This window comes from Genypterus blacodes, unplaced genomic scaffold, assembly GCF_046128005.1.
Source record: "Genypterus blacodes isolate CSIRO-AG114 ecotype Tasmania unplaced genomic scaffold, CSIRO-AGI_Gbla_v1 ptg000156l_1, whole genome shotgun sequence".
Taxonomy (NCBI): Eukaryota; Metazoa; Chordata; class Actinopteri; order Ophidiiformes; family Ophidiidae; genus Genypterus; species Genypterus blacodes.
Genome location: NW_027466957.1, coordinates 741,252 through 756,323, shown reverse-complemented (window position 1 = coordinate 756,323; position 15,072 = coordinate 741,252). Strand labels below are relative to the sequence as shown.

Sequence of the window (15,072 nt, the reverse complement as noted above, 5' to 3'; positions counted from 1 at the left end):
CCTTCTTATTCGCTGTAATCAACTTTTTTATGAAGAATTTAAACACCTGATTCTGTCACCACGGACCCTGATGCAAGTGACTTGACGTTCAAATCCCATTTTCATATCTGCTCCCTCTCTTTACCCTCCTTGGCCACCAGGGGGATATAGGGTTCATAAAATCAGAAACAACTTAATAATGGACTTTTGAGGTTCATTTCATTTCATTACAGCAAACCCCTTCTAATAACTACTGGTGTTTAGTCACAATTGTAAATGAAGCTGATTCTATTTTGTTCCATTTTTCTTGTGGGACAATTTGACATACAGTTTTTTCAAATTCATTCAATGCATAAGTGTGAGCCATCTCAAGAATATGATTTGTCATCCACTGACTACATAACATAAAATATGTCTTTCTAAAGCAAAGCTTCAGCTAAATACACATTTATTTGTGAAGCTCAGTATCACATAATGTCTCCAAATGCTTTACAGACTTGACACTCTAATGGCCTGATGTGACATTGGAGCTGTGGGTGGGGAAGCAGGCATTTACAAAGAAAGAAAACAAAGGTAACAATTGAGGACATGCAATGTATTGGTCCACCCAGAGGGTCGGGAAGATGTGTTTTTCTCAGATCTCTACTCTTTTGGTGTAAACACATTACATCTTCATATACTATTATAGTCAAACATTACAGGTTTGTATCACTGTGTCGATACGAGCAGTAATGACATACATGACATGACTTTACCAACTTTATCAACACACCTCTGTACAACAACATGACGCTCAACCAAACTTACAGTAACCCCAGATCTGACCCTTTAACTATATGAAGATCTCTTACACTGTTTATTCTTTAGTTGCTTTGGCTTTTGACTTTTGGGAGTTTCAAATTTTCAGCGCCTTTCGGAGATGTTTGTGGTCTCACCACTATCAATTACATTTATTTTCCAGCTGAGTGCAACTGTTTCCACTGTGTGTGCATCTTTGAATGTTATTTTGAGTCTTATTTAATCATTTTTCCAGTGGGAGCTCACTTCATATTTATAGCCCAATTGACAAGATAGTAAGTAACATTGAATATTGACACACATACTGTGAGACTTATAACAATAACATTTGCTTCCTTGTCATCCACGTCTGCTTGTCAGTAATATTCAATGTGATTAAACAAACTAGCGCATGTGTCTAAATCTAAGCCACAGCCTTTCCTTGTTGTTTTTATGACAGGCCCAAATGGAATGGTTCATATTATGATGACCAGCCTTCCCTCTAATCTCACAGTCTTAATTACAACAACTGAGGGACAGAGGGAAGAAAATTGCCATCTGTTATATCTTGCATCATTTGCTAAAGATCTGGAACCTATTGAAGGTGCAAACTCATTTTTGCTATGCACCTAGAATTTGCTTACCTGGTGAACCTAACTAGAAAAAAATTGGTGAAGCTACAAGTTGCACCTGTGCTTTTATTGCATTATCATAGTGATTGTCATGGAGATGCTGGTTGATGATGGATGATGAGGTAGGATATCAGACATTGATAGTATTATAGAATTTCTATCAAGAAATAAAAGTGTTTCTGTGTCCTTAGACAGCTCTGTTGTTACGTAACGTTTACATAGTAAGTTTGCAAGTAAATCTCAATTTTAATAATGGCAATCGAGTTTGAAAAAAATACCCAACTCAGAAGACATCTTAAAGATGATCCATAGTTATTCAGATTCTGTATTACTGAAGGGAATAATCAGAAACAACTTTTCATGTCACAAGAGCTTGATTCAACAGGGACATGACAACATTTTTAAGGTAATATTCAAAGTTGTCCAAACTGAGGCATAAATTTAACAATTTCAACATTTAGTACTCCTCTCCTTCTTCCTCTTCCTCACCCTCAACTGAGTCAAGCCCAACCTCCTCATAATCCTTCTCCAGAGCTGCCATGTCCTCCCTGGCCTCAGAGAACTCTCCCTCCTCCATACCCTCACCCACATACCAGTGCACAAAAGCACGCTTAGCGTACATCAGATCAAACTTGTGGTCAAGCCGAGCCCAGGCCTCTGCGATAGCAGTGGTGTTGCTCAGCATACACACGGCCCTCTGGACCTTGGCCAGGTCTCCTCCAGGGACAACAGTGGGTGGCTGGTAGTTGATGCCAACCTTGAAACCAGTGGGGCACCAGTCCACAAACTGGATGGTGCGCTTGGTTTTGATGGTAGCAATGGCAGCATTGACATCTTTAGGCACCACATCACCACGATACAACAGGCAGCAGGCCATGTATTTACCATGGCGAGGGTCACATTTCACCATCTGATTGGGTGGTTCGAAGCAGGCATTGGTGATTTCAGCCACAGAGAGCTGTTCATGGTAAGCTTTTTCTGCAGAGATGACAGGGGCATAGGTTGCCAGAGGGAAATGAATACGAGGATAGGGCACCAAATTGGTCTGGAACTCAGTCAGATCAACATTGAGGGCACCATCAAAGCGAAGGGAAGCAGTGATGGAGGACACAATCTGACCAATTAGCCGGTTCAGGTTGGTGTAAGAGGGGCGCTCAATGTCAAGGTTCCTACGACAGATATCATAGATGGCCTCATTATCTACCATGAAGGCACAGTCAGAGTGCTCTAGGGTGGTGTGGGTGGTCATGATGGCATTGTAGGGCTCCACCACAGCAGTGGACATCTGAGGAGCTGGGTAGATGGAGAACTCCAGCTTGGACTTCTTGCCATAGTCAACAGACAGACGCTCCATCAACAAGGAGGTGAAACCTGAGCCGGTACCACCTCCAAAGCTGTGGAAAACCAGGAAACCCTGCAGGCCTGTGCACTGGTCAGCCTGAGGACAGAGGGAGAGAAAAGGGTTTCATTTAAAAAACAAAGTTAGGTCATTCCTGTATCATTAATTAATCCATTTGTTGACTCATCACCCACCAGTTTGCGGATCCTGTCCAGCACCAGGTCAATGATCTCTTTGCCAATGGTGTAGTGTCCACGAGCGTAGTTATTGGCTGCATCCTCCTTACCAGTGATCAGGTGCTCAGGGTGAAACAGCTGACGGTAGGTCCCAGAGCGCACCTCATCTGGGGAGACAGATTGTTGTTTCAGAGAAATACATTCATGTTGGAATGGCAATATACTGTATTCATCCACCCATCCATCCATCATCTTGTTACCGCTTATACTCTAGTGGGTCGCAGGAATACAATTTAATTTACATATAAACATATTAGACTTTACCAATGACAGTGGGCTCCAGGTCAACAAACACTGCCCTGGGGACGTGCTTTCCAGCTCCAGTCTCACTGAAGAAGGTGATGAAGGAATCATCTCCTCCTCCAGTGGTCTTGTCACTGGGCATCTGGCCATCAGGTTGAATCCCATGTTCCAAGCAGTGCAACTCCCAGCAGGCATTACCAATCTGGACACCAGCCTGACCAACGTGGATAGAGACACACTCACGCTGAGTGGGGTGGGGGGGGAGTAAAGGTTAGTTTGAGAGCAATAAATGTGCTAAATACAATTTCATTGTTCTATTTCCCATTGTTTCATATTGGTGATATGACATCAATTTCAACAAGACAGTGGTGGGAGCATGTACAGTCAGGGTAACAAACATGCATAAATACAACACAATAGTGCAAAAACACCCTTTTTTTAGCCCACCATGTAACCCTAAACCTAAAGCAGCCCAAACCCCCAGCCTTACTTTGATTCACCTATTCTTGACATGCAAACTACTTTTGCACATTTGCAATATGCCATTTTATATTTCCCACCTGATCATAACTAAGTCATTAAGCAGCATCACTAAAATTACAATGGACAGTATATAAAGTTATGTTTCACACAGTAAAGTAGCTCTTACCATTTTGGTAAATTTGGTATAGTTTAGTTATGCTGTAGAAGCTCTTGGAACAAATGTCCTACAATATGACACTTCCGCAGTCAATGTAAGAGGACAGAGGTTTCAGGGTGACAGCGGTATATATGCTGACCGCATAGAAACACAGAGGTGTGTCGGCGTCATACAACGGCCCCATACAACGTCAATAATTTAATGACGTATAACGTTTGATTGCTGAGACTCACTCATTGGTAAAATACCCATCAGTCAAACATATTATAATGCTCGTGGATAATGGTTAGCTGAATGGGACTATAGGACATAAATCTCACCTGTGACGCCAATTGGACACGAATTTTCTTCATGATTGCATGACGTTATTATTTATGCGGCGCGACCCATAATGCCACTTAGTGATTGACTGAAGAGAAATCTCGGCGCCTGACATGTTGAAGTAATTCGACTGAAAGCGCGTTCCCCCCATCTCCACCTTTATTGACATAGCGCCCAGACAACAATATGCCTATCAGTAATGCGAGGGTATTAGAATACAAACTAAATCTAATTGTATGTGGGACTTCGTCATTAGGAACTAACGGGCCTCTATAAACCCATTTTGATCAGGCTTTAGCAGAGACTCCTTTGTTTGGGTCCTCGTCAATTTTTTGCATTGCCGGCCCGGCATGGAGTGCTGAGTGACAGCGGGGTTTAGCTGGGAGGCGAATTTATGGATTATGTTTTTTATTGTTTGCATCATTGTGCAAGTGGCCTGTTAACTGCTGTTAAAAGCCCTATTTAATGTACTTTGTACCCTTCATTGTGTGTACTTGTATTATCTTGCATGCATTCTTGCACGTTGTTTGCAATAGAGGTGATTCTTTCGTTTCATTCTCCACTGTACTGTAACTGTTGCACAGTAATTTCCCTCGGGATGATAAAGACTTATCTTATCTTAAAATAGGAAATAATATAATAAGAAAAAATCGGATGGATAATGCCAACAAATCTTTACAGCTACTTTACATTATGTCCAAAAAAAATATGACAAGAACATTCTGACTCAGTATTACGAAACGAAGAATAAGAGAACAACTTTTCAGTCACAAGAGCTGTATTTCACTTTTTATTTCACAAGAACTTGAAATTATGGCAAATGTAGAACTTATTGTGTCTTGCTTTTGAATTCATGTAAGAAGGTTTCTGAGGTTTTCAAATCTGAGGACTAAACTTAACTTGGAACTTGAACATTTAGAAAGTCAAATATTTCAACCTTTAGTACTCCTCTCCTTCCTCCTCTCCCTCAGCCTCAACTGAGTCAAGCCCAACTTCCTCATAATCCTTCTCCAGAGCTGCCATGTCCTCCCTGGCCTCAGAGAACTCTCCCTCCTCCATACCCTCACCCACATACCAGTGCACAAAAGCACGTTTGGAGTACATCAGATCAAATTTGTGGTCAAGCCGAGCCCAGGCCTCTGCGATAGCAGTGGTGTTGCTCAGCATACACACGGCCCTCTGGACCTTGGCCAGGTCTCCTCCAGGGACAACAGTGGGTGGCTGGTAGTTGATGCCAACCTTGAAACCAGTGGGGCACCAGTCCACAAACTGGATGGTGCGCTTGGTTTTGATGGTAGCAATGGCAGCATTGACATCTTTAGGCACCACATCACCACGATACAACAGGCAGCAGGCCATGTATTTACCATGGCGAGGGTCGCATTTCACCATCTGATTGGGTGGTTCGAAGCAGGCATTGGTGATTTCAGCCACAGAGAGCTGCTCATGGTAAGCTTTCTCTGCAGAGATGACAGGGGCATAGGTGGCCAGAGGGAAATGAATACGAGGATAAGGCACCAAATTGGTCTGGAACTCAGTCAGATCAACATTGAGGGCACCATCAAAGCGAAGGGAAGCAGTGATGGAGGACACAATCTGACCAATTAGCCGGTTCAGGTTGGTGTAAGAGGGGCGCTCAATGTCAAGGTTCCTACGACAGATATCATAGATGGCCTCATTATCTACCATGAAGGCACAGTCAGAGTGCTCTAGGGTGGTGTGGGTGGTCATGATGGCATTGTAGGGCTCCACCACAGCAGTGGACATCTGAGGTGCTGGGTAGATGGAGAACTCCAGCTTGGACTTCTTGCCATAGTCAACAGACAGACGCTCCATCAACAAGGAGGTGAAACCTGAGCCGGTACCACCTCCAAAGCTGTGGAAAACCAGGAAGCCCTGCAGGCCTGTGCACTGGTCAGCCTGAGGACAGAGAGAGAAAAGGGTTTCATTTAAAAAACAAATTAGGTCATTCCTGTATCATTAATTAATCCATTTGTTGACTCATCACCCACCAGTTTGCGGATCCTGTCCAGCACCAGGTCAATGATCTCTTTGCCAATGGTGTAGTGTCCACGGGCGTAGTTATTGGCTGCATCCTCCTTACCAGTGATCAGGTGCTCAGGGTGAAACAGCTGACGGTAGGTCCCAGAGCGCACCTCATCTGGGGACACAGATTGTTGTTTCAGAGAAATACATTCATGTTGGAATTGGCAATATACTGTATCCATCCACCCATCCATCCATCATCTTGTTACCGCTTATACTCTAGTGGGTCGCAGGAATACAATTTAATTTACATATAAACATATTAGACTTTACCAATGACAGTGGGCTCCAGGTCAACAAACACTGCCCTGGGGACGTGCTTTCCAGCTCCAGTCTCACTGAAGAAGGTGATGAAGGAATCATCTCCTCCTCCAGTGGTCTTGTCACTGGGCATCTGGCCATCAGGTTGAATCCCATGTTCCAAGCAGTGCAACTCCCAGCAGGCATTACCAATCTGGACACCAGCCTGACCAACGTGGATAGAGACACACTCACGCTGAGTGGGGTGGGGGGGGGAGTAAAGGTTAGTTTGAGAGCAATAAATGTGCTAAATACAATTTCATTGTTCTATTTCCCATTGTTTCATATTGGTGATATGACATCAATTTCAACAAGACAGTGGTGGGAGCATGTACAGTCAGGGTAACAAACGTGCATAAATACAACACAATAGTGCAAAAACACCCTTTTTTTAGCCCACCATGTAACCCTAAACCTAAAGCAGCCCAAACCACCAGCCTTACTTTGATTCACCTATTTTTGACATGCAAACTACTTTTGCACATTTGCAATATGCCATTTTATATTTCCCACCTGATCATTACTAAGTCATTAAGCAGCATCACTAAAATTACAATGGACAGTATATAAAGTTATGTATCACACAGTAAAGTAGCTCTTACCATTTTGGTAAATTTGGTATAGTTTAGTTATGCTGTAGAAGCTCTGGGAACAAATGTCCTACAATATGACACTTCCGCAGTCAATGTAAGAGGACAGAGGTTTCAGGGTGACAGCGGTATATATGCTGACCGCATAGAAACACAGAGGTGTGTCGGCGTCAAACGCTTGACCTCATACAACGTCAATCAGTTAATGACGTACAACGTTTGATTGCTGAGACTCACTCATTGGTAAAATACCCATCAGTCAAACATATTATAATGCTCGTGGATAATGGTTAGCTGAATGGGACTATAGGACATAAATCTCACCTGTGACGCCAATTGGACACGAATTTTCTTTAATGTTTGCATGACGTTATTATTTATGCGGCGCGACCCATAATGCCACTTAGTGATTGACTGAAGAGAAATCTCGGCGCCTGACATGTTGAAGTAATTCGACTGAAAGCGCGTTCCCCAAATCGCCACCTTTATTGACATAGTGCCCAGACAACAATATGCCTATCAGTAATGCGAGGGTATTAAAATACAAACTAAATCTAATTTTATGTGGGACTTCATCATTAGGAACTAACGGGCCTCTATAAACCCATTTTGATCAGGCTTCAGCAGAGACTCCTTTGTTTGGGTCCACTCCTCATCAATTTTTTGCGTTGCCGTCTTGGAGTGCTGAGTGACAGCGGGGTTTAACTGGGAGGCGAAATTATGGATTATGTTTTTTATTGTTAGCATCATTGCAGAAGTGGCCTGTTAACTGCTGTTGAAAGCCCTATTTAATGTACGTTGTACCCTTCATTGTGTGTACTTGTATTATCTTGCATGCATTCTTGCACGTTGTTTGCAGTAGAGGTGATTCTTTCGTTTCATTCTCCACTGTACTGTAACTGTTGCACAGTAATTTCCCTCGGGATGATAAAGACTTATCTTATCTTAAAATAGGAAATAATATAATAAGAAAAAATCGGATGGATAATGCCAACAAATCTTTACAGCTACTTTACATTATGTCCAAAAAAAATATGACAAGAACATTCTGACTCAGTATTACGAAACGAAGAATAAGAGAACAACTTTTCAGTCACAAGAGCTGTATTTCACTTTTTATTTCACAAGAACTTGAAATTATGGCAAATGTAGAACTTATTGTGTCTTGCTTTTGAATTCATGTAAGAAGGTTTCTGAGGTTTTCAAATCTGAGGACTAAACTTAACTTGGAACTTGAACATTTAGAAAGTCAAATATTTCAACCTTTAGTACTCCTCTCCTTCCTCCTCTCCCTCAGCCTCAACTGAGTCAAGCCCAACCTCCTCATAATCCTTCTCCAGAGCTGCCATGTCCTCCCTGGCCTCAGAGAACTCTCCCTCCTCCATACCCTCACCCACATACCAGTGCACAAAAGCACGTTTGGAGTACATCAGATCAAATTTGTGGTCAAGCCGAGCCCAGGCCTCTGCGATAGCAGTGGTGTTGCTCAGCATACACACGGCCCTCTGGACCTTGGCCAGGTCTCCTCCAGGGACAACAGTGGGTGGCTGGTAGTTGATGCCAACCTTGAAACCAGTGGGGCACCAGTCCACAAACTGGATGGTGCGCTTGGTTTTGATGGTAGCAATGGCAGCATTGACATCTTTAGGCACCACATCACCACGATACAACAGGCAGCAGGCCATGTATTTACCATGGCGAGGGTCGCATTTCACCATCTGATTGGGTGGTTCGAAGCAGGCATTGGTGATTTCAGCCACAGAGAGCTGCTCATGGTAAGCTTTCTCTGCAGAGATGACAGGGGCATAGGTGGCCAGAGGGAAATGAATACGAGGATAAGGCACCAAATTGGTCTGGAACTCAGTCAGATCAACATTGAGGGCACCATCAAAGCGAAGGGAAGCAGTGATGGAGGACACAATCTGACCAATTAGCCGGTTCAGGTTGGTGTAAGAGGGGCGCTCAATGTCAAGGTTCCTACGACAGATATCATAGATGGCCTCATTATCTACCATGAAGGCACAGTCAGAGTGCTCTAGGGTGGTGTGGGTGGTCATGATGGCATTGTAGGGCTCCACCACAGCAGTGGACATCTGAGGTGCTGGGTAGATGGAGAACTCCAGCTTGGACTTCTTGCCATAGTCAACAGACAGACGCTCCATCAACAAGGAGGTGAAACCTGAGCCGGTACCACCTCCAAAGCTGTGGAAAACCAGGAAGCCCTGCAGGCCTGTGCACTGGTCAGCCTGAGGACAGAGAGAGAAAAGGGTTTCATTTAAAAAACAAATTAGGTCATTCCTGTATCATTAATTAATCCATTTGTTGACTCATCACCCACCAGTTTGCGGATCCTGTCCAGCACCAGGTCAATGATCTCTTTGCCAATGGTGTAGTGTCCACGGGCGTAGTTATTGGCTGCATCCTCCTTACCAGTGATCAGGTGCTCAGGGTGAAACAGCTGACGGTAGGTCCCAGAGCGCACCTCATCTGGGGACACAGATTGTTGTTTCAGAGAAATACATTCATGTTGGAATTGGCAATATACTGTATCCATCCACCCATCCATCCATCATCTTGTTACCGCTTATACTCTAGTGGGTCGCAGGAATACAATTTAATTTACATATAAACATATTAGACTTTACCAATGACAGTGGGCTCCAGGTCAACAAACACTGCCCTGGGGACGTGCTTTCCAGCTCCAGTCTCACTGAAGAAGGTGATGAAGGAATCATCTCCTCCTCCAGTGGTCTTGTCACTGGGCATCTGGCCATCAGGTTGAATCCCATGTTCCAAGCAGTGCAACTCCCAGCAGGCATTACCAATCTGGACACCAGCCTGACCAACGTGGATAGAGACACACTCACGCTGAGTGGGGTGGGGGGGGGAGTAAAGGTTAGTTTGAGAGCAATAAATGTGCTAAATACAATTTCATTGTTCTATTTCCCATTGTTTCATATTGGTGATATGACATCAATTTCAACAAGACAGTGGTGGGAGCATGTACAGTCAGGGTAACAAACGTGCATAAATACAACACAATAGTGCAAAAACACCCTTTTTTTAGCCCACCATGTAACCCTAAACCTAAAGCAGCCCAAACCACCAGCCTTACTTTGATTCACCTATTCTTGACATGCAAACTACTTTTGCACATTTGCAATATGCCATTTTATATTTCCCACCTGTTCATAGCAGCATCACTAAAATTACAATGGACAGTATATAAAGTTATGTATCACACAGTAAAGTAGCTCTTACCATTTTGGTAAATTTGGTATAGTTTAGTAGTGCTGTAGAAGCTCTTGGAACAAAAGTCCTACAATATGACACTTCCGCAGTCAATGTAAGAGGACCGAGGTTTCAGGGTGACAGCGGTATATATGCTGACCGCATAGAAACACAGAGGTGTGTCGGCGTCAAACGCTTGACCTCATACAACGTCAATCAATTAATGACGTACAACGTTTGATTGCTGAGACTCTCACTCCATTGGTGAAATACCCATTAGTCAAATATATTATGATGCCCGTGGATTATGATTGGCTGAATGGGACTATAGGACATAAATCTCACCTGTGACGACAATTGGACACGGATTTTCTTCATAGTTGCCTGACGTTATTATATATGCGGCGCGATCCATAATGCCACTTAGTGCTTGACTGAAGAGAAATCTCGCTGCCTAACATGTTTACGTTATTCGGCTGAAAGCACGTCCCCCCTTCTCCACCTTTATTGACATGATGCCCAGACAACAATACGCTGAACATTAATGCGAGGGCAACAGAACACAAAGTAAATCTCATATTATGCGGGACTTCATCATTATGAACTAGCCGGCCTCTATAAACCCATTTTGATCAGGCTTTAGCAGAGACTCCTTTGTTTGGGTCTTCGTCAGTCGTTGCGTTGCAGGCTTGGAGTGCTGAGTCACAGCGGAGTTCGAACTGAAAGGGGGATTTATGGATTGTGTTTGTTTTTGTTTGCATCATTGTGCAAGTGGCCTGTTAACTGCAGTTAAAAGCTTGTTGCACCTATTAAAGTAACATTTGTAAGTTGCACCACCACTCATTGCATTTTAAATGTTAGAACAAGGAGCACTGGCCGGATTTATACATAACGCTATAGAGGTGCTGCATTGAACACCAAAAGGTTGATACTCGGCATTAAACAAATGATTTGTCAAACGTCTAATCAGTTTTTTAAATGATATAGGATTAACGTGCAGGTCCACATCGATATACTGTAGCTATGTCAGTTAGTCTACAACAGTTGAAAATGACTGTTATTGTATAGGAGAGCTTTCCTCCATTTGCCCATTCATACTGATGCAGGGGCAGATGAAAGGTCCATACTGACACCTACTGTACAGAGTGCGTCATAGCACTTATGGCCAAGAGATGCTTTGATGAAGGCCAACCTGGAGATGCGTGGACCGAGAATACTATGATGAAGAGCCTTCCTTCTAATTTCACTGTCTAAATTACAACAATTGAAGAACTGGGAGAAAAGAGAACCATTAGGGTCAAAACAGGAAATAATATAATAAGAAAAAAGTCTGATGGATAACAGGTGCTATTTTACATTGTGTGCACATAAATACAACAAGAATATTCAGTCAGTATTACAAAATGAAAAATTAGAACATTTCGGTTACAAGAGCTTTATTTAACTTTTCATTTCACAAGAACATGAAATTATGCAAAATGTAGAACTTATTGTATCGTGATTTTTAATTCATGTGGGAACGTTTCGGAAAGTTTTCAAATCTGACGTCTAAACTTAACTAGGAACTTGAACATTGAAAGAGTCAACTATTTCGACCTTTAGTACTCCTCTCCTTCTTCCTCTCCCTCACCCTCAACTGAGTCAACTCCAACCTCCTCATAATCCTTCTCCAGAGCTGCCATGTCCTCCCTGGCCTCAGAGAACTCTCCCTCCTCCATACCCTCACCCACATACCAGTGCACAAAAGCACGTTTAGCGTACATCAGATCAAACTTGTGGTCAAGCCGAGCCCAGGCCTCTGCGATAGCAGTGGTGTTGCTCAGCATACACACGGCCCTCTGGACCTTGGCCAGGTCTCCTCCAGGGACAACAGTGGGTGGCTGGTAGTTGATGCCAACCTTGAAACCAGTGGGGCACCAGTCCACAAACTGGATGGTGCGCTTGGTTTTGATGGTAGCAATGGCAGCATTGACATCTTTAGGCACCACATCACCACGATACAACAGGCAGCAGGCCATGTATTTACCATGGCGAGGGTCACATTTCACCATCTGATTGGCTGGCTCAAAGCAAGCATTGGTGATTTCAGACACAGAGAGCTGCTCATGGTAAGCTTTCTCTGCAGAGATGACAGGGGCATAGGTGGCCAGAGGGAAGTGAATACGAGGATAGGGCACCAAGTTGGTCTGGAACTCAGTCAGATCAACATTGAGGGCACCATCAAAGCGAAGGGAAGCAGTGATGGAGGACACAATCTGACTGATCAACCTGTTCAGGTTGGTGTAAGAGGGGCGCTCGATGTCTAGGTTCCTACGACAGATATCATAGATGGCCTCATTATCTACCATGAAGGCACAATCAGAGTGCTCTAGGGTGGTGTGGGTGGTCAGGATGGCATTGTAGGGCTCCACCACAGCAGTGGACACCTGAGGAGCTGGGTAGATGGAGAACTCCAATTTGGACTTCTTGCCGTAATCTACAGACAGACGCTCCATCAACAAGGAGGTGAAACCAGAGCCGGTACCACCTCCAAAGCTGTGGAAAACCAGGAAGCCCTGCAGGCCTGTGCACTGATCAGCCTGAGGACAGAGGGAAAGAAAAGGGTTTCATTTCAGCAATGCAGTACATAACAAAATGTGGTCATTCCTTTGTCATTATTCCACCCACCAGTTTGCGGGTCCTGTCCAGCACCAGGTCAATGACTTCTTTGCCAATGGTGTAGTGTCCACGGGCGTAGTTATTAGCAGCATCCTCCTTACCAGTGATCAGCTGCTCAGGATGAAACAGCTGACGGTAGGTCCCAGAGCGCACCTCATCTGGGGAGACAGATTGTTGTTTCAGAGAAATCCATTCATCTTGAAAATCGCTATATTATATACATGTTTGTATGCATGTTACGTGTCATTTAAATTTGTAGCTTGTGTACATATCAGACTTTACCAATGACAGTGGGCTCCAGGTCGACAAACACTGCCCTGGGGACGTGCTTTCCAGCTCCAGTCTCACTGAAGAAGGTGTTAAAAGAATCGTCTCCACCACCCCGGGTCTTGTCACTGGGCATCTGTCCATCAGGCTGAATTCCATGTTCCAGGCAGTACAGTTCCCAGCAGGCATTACCAATCTGGACACCAGCCTGACCAACGTGGATGGAGATGCACTCACGCTGGAAAAGGGAAAAAAATTGTTGAAGTCACGGAGGAGGAAAAAAGGTACTCAATAGTCAAAATGGTGCCAGCAGCATTATATGTTGTGACAGGGAAGGGCGAGATATTTAGAGAAGCTTTTTTTTTTTTTCCTAAATCGTAGATTGTATTGATTTCAGATTCAGTTGCAATCCAGAGCGTCTATGCTATAGATAAGGTGTTTTATTTAGACCCTTGTTGCCGTTAGTCTTAACCCCCACCCGGTAAGAGGCTTATTAAATTTCTCCTAAAACCATCATGTCTAGTCTGCAAAATCACAGAATCTTGAAAAAAAATGCTGACTTCTAATACTAAGATAAATGCCAGCTGAAAGAACAAAAATGATGTTCCCCTTCAGATTGGCCTTCGCATCCCAATTAACAGTACCAGTCAGGCAGCCATCAGCAGAGATGCTGTGCTGAGTCACTCTGAGGAGGGAGGAATGGAAACGGCGCACAGTAACGGATTAAGATACAGCCGCAACGATTAACTGCAAGCCAAATTCCTCTTTTATAGTCAGAGCACCAAATAACTCTAAACCTAAAAAGCCCACATCACCTGCCTCATTTTCATTCACGTTTTCTATATGGGTACGCGCCTTTTCGTCATCCACAATAACGGTAGCCATTTTATTAACATCCTGGTACTTCTAACAGACCACTCGGGCAGCTTACGCCCTCCCGCCATCATCACCACTAGCTCCACTGCAGCATCACTCAGATTACACTGAACATTATAATTACATTATATAAACAAATGTATCGTGTATTAAAATATATCTTACCATTTTGCAATATATTCGTAGTGCTTTAGGGGTAGTGAAGCTCCTGAAACAAATGTCCTACAGTCAGACTATCACACAGTCGATGTAAGACGAAATGACGGAGATTTGGTGGATGGACTCGGACTTTATACTGGCCGATTCGTCACGCAGACGTTACTGTCATCCCATTGGTCAAAGACCCATCAGTCAAACGTTTTGTGAATCCCGCGGCGTCTATTGGCTGAAGGAGATGCCGTCCGACAAAGAGTCTTCGTTTCAATTGCAGGTCATTAATATTCATGAGGCATGACCGACAATACCACTTTACAATTGTCTTAGAATTTAAACAGATCTCATGTCAAATATCGCTAAATTGCTGTACAGAGCGGATTAGATTACAAGTTTGATAGATGTTCCATGTATTGGGTGATATAATTGAGGTCAGTCATATATGCGGACAACATAGGCGGGCAGCACCTGTAGGAATTAGCGAGGCGTATACGAACCCCTTTCTGCTCAGGCTTTAGCAGGACTCCTTTGTTTGGGTCCTCGTCCGCCTTTGCAGTGCTGGAATGGGGTGATGTGAGCACTGCAGCTAACAGGGGAGTTCAAGATGAGAGGCAAGATTCTTCATCATTGTTTTTTGTAAGGGATTTTGTATTTGTTATAGCCTTAAATTAGCTTTAATATTGTCTGTTCTTAATGTGTACATTTTATTGATCTTAAGCCATATTGTAAATACCAAAATAAACATTTTTACATCCATTATATTATCTGCTTACTTGGTAGTTTA

General features: G+C 43.6%; 4 protein-coding genes across 4 annotated transcripts; all 4 read right to left on the bottom strand.

Moving 5' to 3' along the window:
- Positions 1-1,845: 1,845 nt before the first annotated feature.
- Positions 1,846-3,363, bottom strand: LOC143013154 (tubulin alpha-1A chain-like). Its single transcript, XM_076166675.1, has 3 exons — positions 3,228-3,363; positions 2,922-3,070; positions 1,846-2,826 (listed from the first exon to the last, which is right to left on the bottom strand). The coding sequence occupies exons 1-3, from the start codon at positions 3,346-3,348 to the stop codon at positions 1,846-1,848; spliced, it is 1,251 nt and encodes a 416-aa protein (XP_076022790.1). The 5' UTR covers positions 3,349-3,363.
- Positions 3,364-5,106: 1,743 nt separating this feature from the next.
- Positions 5,107-6,622, bottom strand: LOC143013158 (tubulin alpha-1A chain-like). Its single transcript, XM_076166679.1, has 3 exons — positions 6,487-6,622; positions 6,180-6,328; positions 5,107-6,087 (listed from the first exon to the last, which is right to left on the bottom strand). The coding sequence occupies exons 1-3, from the start codon at positions 6,605-6,607 to the stop codon at positions 5,107-5,109; spliced, it is 1,251 nt and encodes a 416-aa protein (XP_076022794.1). The 5' UTR covers positions 6,608-6,622.
- A 1,746-nt stretch (positions 6,623-8,368) lies between these two features.
- LOC143013155 (tubulin alpha-1A chain-like) lies at positions 8,369-9,884 on the bottom strand. The gene is made up of 3 exons (XM_076166676.1): positions 9,749-9,884; positions 9,442-9,590; positions 8,369-9,349 (listed from the first exon to the last, which is right to left on the bottom strand). Exons 1-3 carry the CDS (start codon positions 9,867-9,869, stop codon positions 8,369-8,371), a joined length of 1,251 nt encoding a protein of 416 aa, XP_076022791.1. The 5' UTR covers positions 9,870-9,884.
- A 1,869-nt stretch (positions 9,885-11,753) lies between these two features.
- LOC143013465 (tubulin alpha chain-like) lies at positions 11,754-14,410 on the bottom strand. Its single transcript, XM_076167106.1, has 4 exons — positions 14,301-14,410; positions 13,275-13,497; positions 13,002-13,150; positions 11,754-12,913 (listed from the first exon to the last, which is right to left on the bottom strand). Exons 1-4 carry the CDS (start codon positions 14,301-14,303, stop codon positions 11,933-11,935), a joined length of 1,356 nt encoding a protein of 451 aa, XP_076023221.1. The 5' UTR covers positions 14,304-14,410; the 3' UTR covers positions 11,754-11,932.
- Positions 14,411-15,072: the final 662 nt, after the last annotated feature.